The following is a 17,651-nucleotide window of genomic DNA, read 5'->3' on the forward strand; positions in this document are numbered from 1 at the left end:
CATGTAGTCTGTGTTAGGTTCAAACACAAATGCAATGTATTGGTCCATCTAGCTCTGTTAAGTAACCATTTTTTCCCCTTTTACTGGCAACAATCTGACCAGGGCACTATAAACTAATAATGTTCTTGCTTCATGCAATATCCCCCCTGCTCCTCTGGTTTGTGGCAGTCATGTCGATAACCTGCGTTGTTAACGCAGCCTAGGCAGGACAGCAGTGAGGGCCTCTGGAGAGGCATCTGTTTGCTACTGTTATCAGAATGGGATCACTGTTTGAAACCACACTGGGGCTCCATAGGCAAAGACATGTACACAGGAAGTGACAACTTGAAACGCACTACTGGTGCTATAGATTTAACACCTTCCAGGCTGACAAACCACTAAATAATAGCTTATTGATATGTGAGTAAATGCTTAAATATATATATATATTTACCAAAGTTGTCATAGACTGTTTCAAATTGATGAAATAAATGAACATGAAGATACATGTGAATTTGTCAACTTGTCCATTTCTCTGCATGGGAGTTTATGTATTTTTAGTTTAGTGCCACAGATTAGAGGTCTTCACGGGTCTGGGTGAAACCGATCTACCCGGGTCTGAAATGTGAACTTGTCCCTCGGGTCTGGATCAGGACTCTGGTCTATTTAACTACTGCTGATAGACCCAAGTGGACCTGAACGTACCCGACCACGGCTCTACATAGCCTATAGCATATTTATTTTATGCTAATAGGGTAAATGTATTGATTTATAGAAGGCCTAGCCAATACAAATAGACCTATTTGTTAAACAGAAGAGCAACTTGTCTGATTAACAAATATTTGTATTTTTTTGTCACTTGGGTCCAATCAGGTATGGTCTAGACGCAGACATGTAAGGGTGTGGGTCGGGTCTAGGTCAAGTTGTCCTCGGTTCCATTCGGGTTCGCGTCTGATTTTTCTCGGGTCCCCTCGAGTCCGGGTTCCTATTTTTTATTTTTATGATCAGGTCTATTCGCGTTGGGTCTGATAAACATTCTGCAGTAATTGTGAGTAACCAGAATAGATTTTCAACCAGAGCCATAATACTGTATGTATGTCTCTGTCTTCAACCAGCAGGCAATCCCAAACATAACTACTGCCTCTCAGAGCTCATGATATTGGCCTTGGTATGCCTATTATAGTAGCAGGGGTAACCCACAATAACAATATCAACAACTATTATTACAATAATCGTAATCATTATGGCTATAAGGCTAATCAAAGTAATGATCCTAATAATCTATCAGATTCTCTATCAGATACAGAGGAACCATACTCTGGAATTCTTGTCTTCACATTGCCAAAACCTCATCATCCCTCAATGACTTCTAGCGACGACTGGGTGTCAGCTTGATGAACCAAACTACACAATAATCCCCTCCATGTAGCCCCTCTCACACTCACACACACGTGTTCAAACATGTTTTTTCTTGTATACTGAGTACATCATGTACAATTTTAATTAACATGCTGTTTAACTGATTGAACCCCAAAAAATGTTGTACTCATATTTTTGGTGTTGTTTTCATATAAGCCCTTTTGGGCTTCCAACCTCACCTGTTACTGGTTTTTATTATCTCTACTGTTTTGTCTTTCACTTATTTTCTTTGATGCGAATCAATATAACCTAAAAACCTAAAAACCGAATCATATGTTATTAGGCTATATGCCTGATGCAATGGGTCTACATGTATTATAATACAATAGCAATGTAATAACATTACAACAACAAACGTCACATGTTTTATTATTTGTACCAATAAGAATAAAACATTTTTAATTCAGGTCTTAATGGTTTCAAATGAACGCTAACAGTCTGTAAAAAGGTTATTATCCAGTAGCGGAGTAGCTGTCAACAGAAACTCGCCCCTCTAACTAGGAGCCCTGCCATTCATGCTTAAAGGACCAATAGGATGCTCGCGCGTAAACTGCTACGCTCCTCGTTGGTGGTGGGAGCTGCCAATCCAGTTCTCAGTGGGCTGGCTAATTGAAACGGAATCGGATGGTTCTCATTCTAGCCACCGCACTTGTGAGATAGGTAGTTGCCCGTTGCCGATTATCCGAGGTGAGCGACAGTGCATGTGAAACATCAAGATAAAAAAATAGTGATCGAGAAGAAAAAAAAACGCAAAGGGTGAGACAGGAAGAAACTTGAGAAACTATGGCCGTGTCAGCAACTCCGCCGGTGCTTTCCCAAACCTCTACTCTGGAGTCTGGCAGCTTATTTCGCTCCGATCCGCTGTATACAAGCCCAGCCGAGTCCCCGAGACTGACAAGCAGCATGATCAACTCTTTCATCAGCGGAGGAGGCGGTGGAAATGGAAACGGCACAAGCGGCAATAACGAGTGCAAAATGGTTGAGGTGCACGGGGTCAGGGTAGCCTCGTTCAACGTGGACGGTCAAGAACTTATTTGCCTGCCGCAGGTCTTCGACCTCTTCCTGAAACATCTGGTCGGAGGGCTGCACACCGTCTACACCAAGCTGAAGCGGCTGGATATATGCCCCGTCGTGTGCACGGTGGAACAGGTCCGAGTTCTGCGGGGGCTTGGGGCTATTCAGCCCGGGGTGAATCGCTGCAAACTCATCACCCGCAAGGACTTCGAAGCGCTGTACAACGACTGCACCAATGCCAGGTTAGTTGCATGTTTCCTTCTTACCATGTTTCATATGCAGCCCCACTGCGATGCCCCAAAAGCAGAGCAGACGGGGCAATGAACTAAAAGTTTTCAACTAACTTTTTTTGTAGATGCACCAACTGAGGTTAATCAAAATGTGTAGCAAACGCTGCATTAGGCTACACTGTGTATTTCAGTTACCATTGCTGTACCCGTCACTCTCTCTGTCTCTCTTGAACACACACGCACTAGTTCTATCTGAATAGAGGCTACAATGGTTCCATTTTATAGACAGCAATGTATGAGGGAAGTAGTTGAGTTATTCATAACTTATAAGCAATCACCTTTAAGCAATCCCCCCTATAGCTGCAGCTCGTTGTTTCGTCATGTATCAAAGCTCTAGATCGTTTTCCCACATACTTACAATATGTTGGCATTGAGGAAAATAACTTTTAATTAATTAGCACCTTTTCTCACTTTGACGTTCACCTTATTGACCTTTAATGTGACGCAACATACTTTTCCTATAAAGCCTAATTAATAGTCAGATCACAACACTATAATAAACATGACAACAGTAAGCTTACAGCTTGATTGTTCATTTCGATTTTTTTTAGGACTTTCACTAAGAAGAATTGTGTTCTTTTTGGTTTGTTAATAAAGCACGTCTCACCATGAACCATTATGCCATTCCGGCGTCATTCAGGAGCAATAGAGCAGGTTGTGGTATATGAAGTTTAAGTTTCTTCCTTTAAGTTCCTCAAGTCTACCTGAGTGTAATTTGATATAAATCCCATAAATCTATATTATTGTAATGAGCAGGCAAACATGTAAGTCCACCTTTCTTTTGCTAAATGACTAAATTAAACAGACCGTTGTGTCTCTGTATAGAATCCGTTCGATTCTACCAGTGAGAAAATATAATTAAAAGTATGGATGAGAGAAGTTTTAGATGTGGATTTCACTTAATGAGGCTACATTTGTGGGCATTTTGTTGCATTTTCTGTCACTTCTGCCACGTTAAAAAATATATATATTTTATTATATTTTTTACTAATGCCACTGGGCACAGACTTCAATTCAACGTCTATTCCACGTTGGTTCAACATAATTTCATTAAAATTACTTGGAAACAACGTTGATTCAACCAGTGTGTGCCCAGTGGGACCTCTCCTCTCCCTTTCCCCTCGAGTTGATCTTCAACCCGTGCACCGTGCTGGCTGTGCGCTGCAGATGTTGCTTGTGTGTTTAATAAATCAATGAGACAGTTCTGAATGAATCACCTCGGATGGATTCTCTGCTCGGTTTGATGTCCAGGTGTTATTCTTAGCTTGTTATCATGACAGATGCATTAGTGTTCCCATACAATGTCAGATGAGGAAAATAACTCTAAACAGACCAGTGCCCTCTTTTCCCAAGAGCTTTAGCATTCCGAACCTCAACGTTTTTTCCCCTCATTGTCTCGTTGTAAGTAATTGCAACTTTTATTCTCCAGCAGCTCCCACGGCTACTTCGACAATAAGCCATGCTGATTATTCTCCACAAAAGAGGAGGCTGGTAATTCAATACAAAGACAGGATTTTCACATGTGAAAATAAACATAACAAAAAGTTACCTTGACTAGATGCTGGACCCACGAATGTGCATCAGGGTTGCTGTTATATCATGTAGATTAAGACAAGACATGGATGATGATTATACATTCCCACTTAATCAATAGAGATGTAATGATGATGATTGTAATAATAGTTGTGAAACCAAAAGAGAAATCTATTTGTAGAAAAGTTTTCATTCTGTGTGTCCCGCTGTCACAACACACACACTGAAGTTATTCACTCCGAAAATCACAGCATATAGGACCTTTTAACACATTTTTATTTCTGACCACATAATTTAATCTTGTCTTAATTAATTATGCGTCAAACAAAAAACTACTACTAACTAAGTACTTTATGCTAAACTTTTTGTCTTTATTTCGCAATTTGCCAACATCAAACATTTTTCATATGGCATCTTGACCATCTGTTTGAAATCGAATACCTTTCCATCTCTGACGCATTAACGGATCGTGCATGTTTTGTCAAACTGAGTCTGATATATTTTGATGGGAATGGTGTATTGATTACAGATCAAGTGGACAATTGTGCCGTAGGAGTAAGCGTAAGGCTGTATTTTGACCGCTATTTTTATTTTATTTTAGTTCACTTTCATTACAAGACATTTCAAAGGTTTCAGTTTTCAGTCTTTCACTTTCTACAGCGTTCAAGTGAACTACATCAATATTTGCAAAAAAGTAGAAATATTTTAAAACGTCTGTCTTACCTGATATAACATTCAACTCAACATCCGGCTGTCAGAAAGGGGATCAAGATTATTGTATCTCTCGGTGGTGAGTTTGGTGTGAAAATGACAAGGGAGCGCATGGAGAGGATACAACGATGCATTAAATATGTCCTCAACGCGAGCTAGACTACTCTTGTGAGACACACACACACACACACACACACACACACACACACACACACACACACACACACACACACACACACACACACACACACACACACACACACACACACACACACACACTTTCAATTAGAGAATCTGCTTTGGGGTTATGTTTGGAGAGGAATATAGATTATATTTTACACAGCGATCACTGAGAGAGAGGGTGAAGCAGAAGCATGCTGGGAGAGAGAGGGAGGCAGGAATATGTTAGTATTTCATGTCCAGATGGTCAGTTTGGGCAAGATTCGGTCATTAACCTTTCAGCCTCTCCTCCCTGATTTTACAATCCCTGGATCTATTATTACGTTTGACTTTGATCTGTTGCACTTGTCAAATGTACCCTAGGAGAGAGAGATTCTATATGTGTATTAGAAGTGAACTGGTTACTATAATACATCATTCACTGCAATGTTGAAGGTTATAGTGTAGGCTATGTGCTGCTCACTTCACAAAGATTGCAGCCACTGATGCGTAATGAAATTGCCTGAGTAATACAGTATGGGTGGCAAGAGAATTGAATTTGCACCTTGGCCTCCGTGCTTTACGGCTCACCTGCCTGCGCGCGCCCATCTGAGCGCTGTCTTTATAGTCAGATTTAAACATCATCCACCATCCCATCACCAGATGGTTGTAACTAATGAGTGAAAACAGGCCTATCCCCCCCCCCCCCTTTATTTGGCGAAGTGACGGGAGAGAATGAAAGCGAGGGAAAGAAAACGTGTGGAAATCTCTTCATGGACGCAGTGCACATCTCTCAGTAGACGCAGGAAGCCTGTAAACTGGAATAGTGGATAGAGTCATCAAGAAATCAAAACATCTCGACAAAACCTTTAGCGCGGACAAGGACAATTTGAAAACGGGAAAATGTCCAAATCAGCAAACATAGGCGGCACTTAGGGCTCCTTTTATGATATTTCAGCTCGCGATTGATCTCCAAGTTTTTATTACATTCATTATTTATTAAAAATAATTTGCAAGCTAAACATAACGCTAACCTAGTTTGCACTTGGGGACTGCACTTAGGAAATGTAATGGAAATTACATTAGAGATGAACATCTGTGCTGTTTTTCCACTCTCCTCGTGTTTCTTCCCTCAAAGGTGTATTGGATTAACCATTTAACCATTCACCGAATGCAGATGACCATGAGAGACAAAAAAAATTGCTGCTGACTGAAGAGACCAGAGAGGTCTTGGAGATAGCTTGTTGAGGAGATCAGTGAGGCCTTTAAACATTAGTCTTCTAAACCAGATGTAACAGGTTCCTTGAGGCTCGCTCAATGAGCCATAAAACCCACATCACTCCTAATCAGACATTTTGGTTAGAAATCAATGAAAATTTAACTTAATCATAATTAATGATGACCTTGTGAGTTTTTAGAAAGCCTAACAGAATAAGCTTCTTCTTTCCTTATTTTAAGTCATTCATCTATAAAGGCTTTAATTCTCCAGGATGCCCAGATAAAAATTCCAGCTGCACATTTTAACACCACTTAAGGTTTCCTAAAAAAAAAGATGATCCAGATTTTCTGCTTGATTATAATCTGTGGGTAAATGTGAGGTTCTGGAAATGTTTTGTTAGATCTATGGAGGATGGGTACATTGGCCAAACCACTGTCCTTTCCTTCGCTTGTGTTTGTGTGGTGAATCAGTACATGATCCCTTGTCCTGTGGCCTCCACAGAGTGTCCCATATTGAATGTTAATAGAGAATACCCCAGTGATGTCTGGGTGAAATCAGAGACACATGGAATTGATGACTGAAGTACAGTATCTGCTACAGTAACAGGTTGATTTTTTTTGCTGCGTGTGTGTGTGTATAGAGGTGGCGTTGGTTGTCAGTGTGTGTTGGCCAGTCTAACTGCTCCATATGGCCAGCTCCCTGCCTGTAGCCTAGCCTTGGGCAGCGATACACCCGATTGAGCACGCCACCCAAGACACACCCCTGTCTCCTCCAATCTCCTCCAATCAGCAGGGAGCGTGTCACTCTGTCTAGAACCACCACGGCTCCTTAATGTCAACCATCAATTATACACTGGCTTCTTCTTCAGCTTGATTTTATTACATATCTGCTCCCAATGCCCTTTTCTACTTTAAATAATAAATTAACCCCACTTGATGTGAAGAGTTGCACCAAGCACTGTCAAAGCTCTGGAGAGATCAGCCTCATTAAATAGTGAAGGAGTGCTTTTTGTTTTTCTGTTTAGATGGCATTTAAGCATGGCCCTCTGTGCATGGCTCTCTCCTGCTCATGCATGCATGTGTCTCTGTGTGTTCATGGTTGTTTTCCGTGTGTTTCATGGTTGTCGTTCCATGTCATGACGCCCACCATCTCAGATGGTTCTGAAATCGTTTATGTAGTTAGAAACAGGTCAAATTGCCATTCCTGAAATGTTATTTTGTTGACATGGAATTTGATCTGAAAGAAAAGAAGCTAATTGATTGTACCCAAATTGGCCATTTTAATTTATAGGATTCAGATAATATTCAATAAATATAGTAACCAACATCCGATTTGGACCAAACGTCTTCCTACCAATGAGTAAGACATGAGGAATCACGCCAAAAATGTCAAATGCCGCCCACAGATCCCCCACACCCCATGCCATTCCAACCCCCAACTACCAGTATACAGTATCACTTCTCTATGTTTGACAAGTAGTATAAAGCTGTGGCTTGGAGTATTGCTTCTCCATACTATGTCATATATTCCCAGTGAATCTGTTGATAGTTTTTTCCTCTGTTTAGAGAAATTAGTAATTGAAGTATCTTGCATTATATACCATAAAGTGGTGTGAAAGTACCAGATTCTGACCACTAGATGCTAATGTTCCTGCTATACCTCCACACTCTTTTTTCGATTTTGCTGGTCTCTTGTGTATATTAAATAGATCACAACGTTCCCTTTGCAATTTTGGGTAGAAAACCAATAGATTTGGCTCGTGATGAAAATACATTGTGTGGTCGTCTTCACAATTGAGACCAGTCCTCCATGAAAGCAATTCAATTTGTCCTTGTCCTTCTTTTAAGCTTAATCTGTGTCCAAGAAATTGACCCCTTGTGGGTCTGGATTAGTTACTGTTAGACCATTCCTGGTGAACAAGCAAACCATTTGTCTACAGCAGTTCTATTGGTTTCAATGTCATGGTCTCTAATGGTCTTCAAAGGTAAAAGTCCCAAACATATACCATATACACTGAGTGTACCAAACATTAGGAACACATTTTTTGCAGAGGTAATGGTATTGGGTTCTATAAGGGTTGTCGCAACATTTTTGTCCCTAGCTAGCCCATTTCTCCATCAAAGTTTTGGGCTTGTAGGAAAAGTCTTCATATTGGAATTGCACCGTAGGGATTGCCCTCTCAGAGAGCTGCCACTTGTTGGACTTTTCAAGGAGAGTTGGGCTGAAGCATTAGCTTGCTAAGAGACAAACTGAATTGCTTTATTTGTGAGGATGACCACATAGTTTATATTCATAATGAAAGTAAAGGGGGACGGGGGATACCTAGTCAGTTGTACAACTGAATGCCTTCAACTGAAATGTGTCTTCAGCATTTAACTCAACCCCTCTGAATCAGAGAGGTGCGGGGGGGCTGCCATAATCGACATCCACGTCTCGGGTAACAGTGGGTTAACCGCCTTGCTCAGGGGCAGAGCGACAGATTTTTACCTTGTCAGCTCAGGGATTCGATCCAGCAATGAGCCAAATCTCTAGGTTTTCTACCCAAAGTTGCAAAGGAAATGCTGTGATCTATTTAATAAACAAAAGACACCATTAAAATGGATAAAAGAGTGTGGCTTTATGGTAAATAATACAAGCAAATTTCTCTGAACGGGGAAAAATTCATCTCCAAATTCACAGTGAATAGCCACAGGTTCATACTACTTGTCAAACATAGAGAACTGATAGGGTTGTTAGGTTTGGATTGACATGGTGGTGCGTGGGTGGCTTTTGACAATTTTTTGGGATTCGTTGTGTCTTACTTTTTGGTAGGAAATAGTTTGGTCACAATCGGATGTTGCGCACTACGTTTATTGAATACTATTTGAGTTCTATCAATTCAAATTGCAAATCAATAAGCTTCATTTCTTAGAGATCAAATTATATTAAAAACATTTTCCTCAGGAATACTAATCGTATCTGTTACTACCTACATCAATGATTTCAGAACAATCTGAGATGGTGGGTGTCTACATCCTCTTTCTTATACTTTTTGAGGTGGAACGACCCATGTGTCAGTCAGCTGCATGGTGCAGACTGTGGTGGTGTCAGTCAGCTGCATGGTGCAGACTGTGGTGGTGTCAGTCAGCTGCATGGTGCAGACTGTGGTGGTGTCAGTCAGCTGCCCGGTGCAGGCTGTGATGGTGTCAGCCAGCTGCCCGGTGCAGACTGTGGTGGTGTCAGCCAGCTGCTCGGTGCAGGCTGTGATGGTGTCAGTCAGCTGCCTGGTGCAGGCTGCGGTGGTGTCAACATGCTGCCTGGTGCAGGCTATGATGGTGTCATCCAGCTGCACGGTGCAGGCTGCGGTGGTGTCAGTCAGCTGCCTGGTGCAGGCTGCGGTGGTGTCAGCAAGCTGCCTGGTGCAGGCTACGATGGTGTCAGCCAGCTGGCCGGTGCCTCATGACCCTACTGTTACAGCAGCACACACACATTAGTCCAGATGAGAGGTAAAATGGATTCACTGTGTAATGGTTTGGCTGCAAGGCTTCCTTGTAGTCCCCTATTTGACTAATGTACAGTAATCGTAATAGTTCAATTATTCAGTTTAAAATATAAATTGTGTCTGTGAAGACATGCTTAAACTTTCTGGCACCCGTTTTAATTAGTATATTTTTTTTAGGTAATTAAAGCAATTAAAGAAATATGATCATTATTATTGGGTAATAAATGTAATCATTAAATAACTATGATCATTATTATTGGGTAATAAATGTAATCATTAAATAACTATGATCATTATTATTGGGTAATACATGTAATCATTAAATAACTATGATCATTATTATTGGGTAATACATGTAATCATTAAATAACATGATCATTATTATTATGTAATACATGTAATCATTAAATAACTATGATCATTATTATTGGGTAGTACATGTAATCATTAAATAACTATAATCATTATTATTGGGTAGTACATGTAATCATTAAATAACTATAATCATTATTATTGGGTAGTACATGTAATCATTAAATAACTATAATCATTATTATTGGGTAGTACATGTAATCATTAAATAACATGATCATTATTATTATGTAATAAATGTAATCATTAAAGAAATATGATCATTATTATTGGGTAAATTGAGAAAATAATTTAGTCTGACTTTCCCCCATTTCCTTAAATTACTTTTCTGTGTAAATTCTAACATCCCGACCTTTCCTCATGTGAGATTTATAGCACTCCATTGTAAAAGCAAAGGTTGAAATACTTTGATATTTTTATGACTGGGGTTAGCTTGCCCCTAGACGTGTGTGTGTGTGTGTATGTGTGTGTGTGTGTGTGTGTGTGTGTTTATGCGTCGTGTGTCATACAATATGTCATGAATGTTGTGGAGTGCCTGTTCCAAGCCACAGCCCTGTAATAACTAGTCCCCTAACTAATCCCATAACTAGTCCCATAACTAGTCCGATAACTAGTCCCATACATAACCAATGAATCGGAGGCAAAGAAAAGACATGTGGTCAATTAGGGATTGGAAATATGCTTCTATGAACTCCGTGGACCTCGTGCACATTTATGTCAGTAAAGTGTCTTAATCATGAGCTGTCACTCATAATATTTTTTCTCCCACTTCATTGTTCATGAATGTAATAGTTAAATTATTCAGTTCATCATTTTACACAGTAAATAGAGTGTGAATGTGTGGAAGTGAATTGAGCCTGAGCCTGCCGTTTAGGACAGTGGAGAGCAGAGAGCAGAGAGCGTCTGCATGTGTGAGGACTTGATGTGAGATGCATGTGATAGATATGTGAGCAATATTTTATTTTTTACCTTTATTTAACTAGGCAAGTCAGTTAAGAACAAATTCTTATTTTCAATGACGGCCTAGGAACAGTGGGCAGAGCGACAGATTTGTACCTTGTCAGCTCGGGGGGGTTTAAACTTGCAACCTTCCGGTTACTAGTCCAACGCTCTAACCACTAGGCTACACTGCCGCCGATATGTGAGAGATATGTGAGAGATTTGTCTTTTGACCTATGTGTTTATGTGTGTGTGTGTTTGTAATGTCGATGTGTTAACATGTGTGTGTGTGGTTTATTTATTTAATTTAACCTTTATTTAACTAGGCAATTTAGTTAAGAACAAATTCTTATACACAATGACGGCCTACAAAATGTTTATGTTGTGTGCGGCGTACGGGGGGTGGGGGGGGGGTGAATGTGACAGATGGAAGAAGCCTGTCGTCTCTCGCTGGGGTAGAAATGACATCCACCGTCTCTTCGTGATGTAGGAGACCAGGCAAAACCAGAGTCACTGGTGTCATCTTGACTTTGGGATGATCTTCTTCCTGGGCTTAATGACACATCTGCAGCGGGGCTATATTTATTACAGTCATGTAGAGTAAAATGAATTGTCTCCTAACATTCATTTTGGGTTTGCCTCTAGCAGTGCTTTAACGGAGGACAGTAGGCTCCAGGAGTATTGTTTAATCACATTAATATCACAGCCCCAGGACAACCCAGATAATTGTACAAACGAACATAGAAATATGTATCTCTAACTTTTATGATTGAATTATGCAAATGACTCATCTCCTGCCCTTCCAAGCACTAATCATCTAATTAGGAGTGATGCATTAAATAGTTGTTTTTGGATGGGGATATGGGAGAAGCAGGGAGCAGAAAATTGAATGTGACATTAAAATCTACACAGTAGTTTGTACCAGAATAGCTGGTGTTTTCCTATCCTCTCTCTCTCTCTCTCTCTCTCTCTCTCTCTCTCTCTCTCTCTCTCTCTCTCTCCCTCTCTCTGTATCTCTCTCTCTCCCTCTGTCTCTCTCTGTATCTCTCTCTCTCTCTCTCTCTCTCTCTCTCTCTCTCTCTCTCTCCCTCTCTCTGTATCTCTCTCTCTCCCTCTCTGTCTCTCTCTGTATCTCTCTGTATCTCTCTCTCTCTCTCTCTCTCTCCCTCTCTAGTTGTGGGCTCATTAGTGAAGTTTTGTAAGACATTATACAAGCTTGATACTTAAGTCCCTTAATCTTATTTTTTTTGTTGCAGTTTTGATTAATTGTGTTGCTGCTCAGATGATGTGTTTTGACATGGAGCTGTTGGACGTGGTGGTGTGGGCGCAGACAGACCTAGACATGCAGTGCTCTGCTCTTGGAACTCAATGCAGTTGAAGAAATGTGAATTAGCGTCCCAATTACACAGATGAATATTTTATGATGTGTTTAGCAGTGTGTGCTCTTTTTTCCTTCCGTGCTGACTCTGGATGCGAGGAGCCTACAGTAATAAGGCACCCATGCAGACTGAGGACAGGACAGCCCAGAGCCCAAACTCTCTCTCTGTTCCATATAAAAAACAGACCATCCTAAACAAAAGGCCTGTGCCTCCCTCTGTGATCTGTGTTTGTCTCCTGAATCTCTGACATCTGGAGGCAATAACCAAGGGCTCTACCTCCCGTACTGCAGCTTGTACTGCAGCCCCTAGCCTGTACTGTAGCCCGAGCCTACTGCAGCCTGTACTGTAGCCCCTATCCTACTGCTGCCCCCAGCTTACTGCAGCCCCTAGCCTACTGTGGCCCCTAACCAACTGCAGCCCATAGCATACTGCAGCCCCTAGCTTTCTGCAGCCCATAGCCTACTGCAGCTTCTAGCCTACTTCTGGCCCTAGCCTACTGCAGCTTCAAGCCTACTTCTAGCCCTAGCCTACTGCAGCCCATAGCCTACTGCAGCTCCTAGCCTACTGCAGCCCCTAGCCTACTGCAGCTTCAAGCCTACTTCTAGCCCTAGCCTACTGCAGCCCATAGCCTCCTGCAGCTCCTAGCCTACTGCAGCCCCTAGCCTACTGCAGCTTCAAGCCTACTTCTGGCCCTAGCCTACTGCAGCCCGTAGCTTACTGCAGCCTGTGGCTTACTGCAGCCCCTAGCCTACTGCAGCGCTCAATGTCACTAGTGATGGCCGGGTTCACCTGAAGAGACTACAGACACCCTGGTTTGATTCCTGACTGTACCACAACCAGTCGTGATTGGGAGTCCCATAAGGCGGCGCACAATTAGCCCAGTGTCGTCCGGGTTGTAAGCCGTCGTTGTAAATAGGAATTTGTTCTTAACTGACTTGCCTAGGTAAATAAAGGTTAAATAGAAAATAAATAAAAAAGGAGCAGCAGCCGTGATCCCCCCCCCCTCCCCTCCCACAGACACTGTCAGTCTGGCCCTGCTCCTCCCCCCCCCCCCCCCCCCCCATAGACACTGTCAGTCTGGCCCTGCTCCTCCCCCCCCCCCCCCCCACAAACACTGTCAGTCTGGCCCTGCTCCTCCCCCCCCTCCCACAGACACTGCTGTCAGTCTGGCCCTGCTCCCCCCCCCCCCCCCCCCCCATAGACACTGTCAGTCTGGCTCTGATCCCCACCCCCCCTCCCACAGACACTGTCAGTCTGAATGTGATCCCCACCCCCTCTCCCACAGACACTGTCAGTCTGGCTGTGATCGCCCCCCTCCTCCCGCAGACACTGTCAGTCTGGCCCTGATCCCCCCCACAGAAGCTGTCAGTTTGGCCCTGATTCCCCCCACAGAAGCTGTCAGTTTGGCCCTGATCCCCCCCCCCCCCCACAGACACTGTCAGTCTGGCCCTGATCCCCAACCCCCTCCCACAGACACTGTCAGTCTGGCTGTGATCGCCCCCCCCCCCCCCCCCCCCCCCAAAGACACTGTCAGTCTGGCCCTGATCCCCACCCTCCCACAGACACTGTCAGTCTGGCCCTGATCCCCCCCCCCCCCCCCACAGACACTGTCAGTCTGGCCCTGATCCCCACCCCTCCTCCCACAGACACTGTCAGTCTGGCCCTGATCCCCACCCCTCCTCCCACAGACTCTGTCAGTCTGGCCCTGATCACCACCCCTCCTCCCACAGACTCTGTCAGCCTGGCCCTGAGCCCCCCCCCCCCTCCCACAGACACTGTCAGTCTGGCCCTGCTCCCCACCCCTCCTCCCACAGACACTGTCAGTCTGGCACTAATCCCTCCCCCACAGACACTGTCAGTCTGGCCCTGATCCCCCCCCCCCCCCCCACAGACACTGTCAGTCTGGCCCTGATCCCCACCCCTCCTCCCACAGACACTGTCAGTCTGGCCCTGATCCCCACCCCTCCTCCCACAGACACTGTCAGTCTGAAACTAATCCCTCCCCCACAGACACTGTCAGTCTGGCCCTGATCTCCCCCCCCCCCCCCACAGACACTGTCAGTCTGGCCCTGATCTCCACCCCTCCTCCCACAGACACTGTCAGTCTGGCCCTGATCCCCACCCCTCCTCCCACAGACTCTGTCAGTCTGGCCCTGATCCCCACCCCTCCTCCCACAGACACTGTCAGTCTGGCCCTGATCCCCACCCCCCCTCCCACAGACACTGTCAGTCTGGCTGTGATCACCCCCCCCCCCCTCCCACAGACACTGTCAGTCTGGCGCTGATCCCCACCCCTCCTCCCACAGACACTGTCAGTCTGGCCCTGATCCCCCCCCTCCCACAGACACTGTCAGTCTGGCCCTGCTCCCCCCCCCCCCCCCACAGACACTGTCAGTCTGGCCCTGATCCCCACCCCCCCTCCCACAGACACTGTCAGTCTGAATGTGATCCCCACCCCCCCTCCCACAGACACTGTCAGTCTGGCCCTGCTCCTCCCCCCCCCCCTCCCACAGACACTGTCATTCTGGCCCTGATCCCCCCCCCCCCCCCCCCCCCCTCCCATAGACACTGTCAGTCTGGCTGTGATCGCCCCCCCCCCCCCCCCCCTCCCACAGACACTGTCAGTCTGGCCCTGCTCCCCCCACCCCCCCAGACACTGTCAGTCTGGCCCTGATCCCCCCCCCCCCTCCCACAGACACTGTCAGTCTGAATGTGATCCCCACCCCCTCTCCCACAGACACTGTCAGTCTGGCTGTGATCCCCCCCCCCCCACAGACACTGTCAGTCTGGCCCTGATACCCCCCACAGAAGCTGTCAGTCTGGCCCTGATCCCCCCCCCCCCCCCTCCCACAGACACGGTCAGTCTGGCCCTGCTCCCCACCCCTCCTCCCACAGACACTGTCAGTCTGGCCCTGATACCCCCCACAGAAGCTGTCAGTTTGGCCCTGATTCCCCCACCCCCACCACATACACTGTCAGTCTGGCACTAATCCCCCCCCCCCCCCATCCCCCCTCCCACAGACACTGTCAGTCTGGCGCTGATCCCCCCCTCCCACAGACACTGTCAGTCTGGCCCTGATCCCCCCCCCCCCACAGACGCTGTCAGTCTGGCCATGATCCCCCCCTCCCACAGACACTGTCAGTCTGAATGTGATCCCCACCCCCTCTCCCACAGACTGTCAGTCTAGCCGTGATCCCCACCCCCCCTTGCACAGACACTGTCAGTCTGGCCCTGATCCCCACCCCTCCTCCCACAGACACTGTCAGTCTGAAACTAATCCCTCCCCCACAGACACTGTCAGTCTGGCCCTGATCTCCCCCCCCCCCCACAGACACTGTCAGTCTGGCCCTGATCTCCACCCCTCCTCCCACAGACACTGTCAGTCTGGCCCTGATCCCCACCCCTCCTCCCACAGACTCTGTCAGTCTGGCCCTGATCCCCACCCCTCCTCCCACAGACACTGTCAGTCTGGCCCTGCTCCCCCCCCCCCCCCCCCCCAACAGACACTGTCAGTCTGGCCCTGATCCCCACCCCCCCTCCCACAGACACTGTCAGTCTGGCTGTGATCGCCCCCCCCCCCCCCCCCCCCCCCCCCACAGACACTGTCAGTCTGGCGCTGATCCCCACCCCTCCTCCCACAGACACTGTCAGTCTGGCCCTGATCCCCCCCCTCCCACAGACACTGTCAGTCTGGCCCTGCTCCCCCCCCCCCCCCCCACAGACACTGTCAGTCTGGCCCTGATCCCCACCCCCCCTCCCAAAGACACTGTCAGTCTGAATGTGATCCCCACCCCCCCTCCCACAGACACTGTCTGTCTGGCCCTGTTCCCCCCCCCCCCCTCCCACAGACACTGTCAGTCTGGCCCTGATCCCCCCCCCACAGACACTGTCAGTCTGGCCCTGATCCCCACCCCCCCTCCCACAGACACTGTCAGTCTGAATGTGATCCCCACCCCCCCTCCCACAGACACTGTCAGTCTGGCCCTGCTCCTCCCCCCCCCCTCCCAAAGACACTGTCAGTCTGGCCCTGATCCCCCCTCCCACAGACACTGTCAGTCTGGCCCTGCTCCCCCCCCCCCCCACAGACACTGTCAGTCTGGCCCTGATCCCCCCCCCCCCCCCCCTCCCACAGACACTGTCAGTCTGAATGTGATCCCCACCCCCTCTCCCACAGACACTGTCAGTCTGGCTGTGATCCCCCCCCCCCCCACAGACACTGTCAGTCTGGCCCTGGTACCCCCCACAGAAGCTGTCAGTCTGGCCCTGATCCCCCCCCCCCCTCCCACAGACACGGTCAGTCTGGCCCTGCTCCCCACCCCTCCTCCCACAGACACTGTCAGTCTGGCCCTGATACCCCCCACAGAAGCTGTCAGTTTGGCCCTGATTCCCCCACCCCCACCACATACACTGTCAGTCTGGCACTAATCCCCCCCCCCCCCCCCCCCCCCCCCACAGACACTGTCAGTCTGGCGCTGATCCCCACCCCTCCTCCCACAGACACTGTCAGTCTGGCCCTGATCCCCCCCCTCCCACAGACACTGTCAGTCTGGCCCTGCTCCCCCCCCCCCCCCCCACAGACACTGTCAGTCTGGCCCTGATCCCCACCCCCCCTCCCAAAGACACTGTCAGTCTGAATGTGATCCCCACCCCCCCTCCCACAGACACTGTCTGTCTGGCCCTGTTCCCCCCCCCCCCCCTCCCACAGACACTGTCAGTCTGGCCCTGATCCCCCCCCCACAGACACTGTCAGTCTGGCCCTGATCCCCACCCCCCCTCCCACAGACACTGTCAGTCTGAATGTGATCCCCACCCCCCCTCCCACAGACACTGTCAGTCTGGCCCTGCTCCTCCCCCCCCCCTCCCAAAGACACTGTCAGTCTGGCCCTGATCCCCCCTCCCACAGACACTGTCAGTCTGGCCCTGCTCCCCCCCCCCCCCACAGACACTGTCAGTCTGGCCCTGATCCCCCCCCCCCCCCCCCTCCCACAGACACTGTCAGTCTGAATGTGATCCCCACCCCCTCTCCCACAGACACTGTCAGTCTGGCTGTGATCCCCCCCCCCCCCACAGACACTGTCAGTCTGGCCCTGGTACCCCCCACAGAAGCTGTCAGTCTGGCCCTGATCCCCCCCCCCCCTCCCACAGACACGGTCAG

At 47.2% G+C, this 17,651-nt stretch overlaps 1 protein-coding gene across 1 annotated transcript in view; it reads left to right on the forward strand.

Annotated features, from left to right (window-relative positions):
* Positions 1-2,031: 2,031 nt before the first annotated feature.
* LOC110510172 (dachshund homolog 2) overlaps positions 2,032-17,651 on the forward strand; it is a gene marked incomplete at its 3' end in the record, with an annotated part of 232,295 nt that continues 216,675 nt past the window's right edge. The window contains exon 1 of the mRNA XM_036967523.2: positions 2,032-2,654. Coding sequence (XP_036823418.2) covers positions 2,182-2,654 — 473 coding nt within the window. The remainder of the gene's footprint in view (positions 2,655-17,651) is intronic.

The sequence above is a fragment of the Oncorhynchus mykiss genome, chromosome 29 (assembly GCF_057628025.1).
Source record: "Oncorhynchus mykiss isolate SJ-2025 chromosome 29, ASM5762802v1, whole genome shotgun sequence".
Lineage (NCBI taxonomy): Eukaryota > Metazoa > Chordata > Actinopteri > Salmoniformes > Salmonidae > Oncorhynchus > Oncorhynchus mykiss.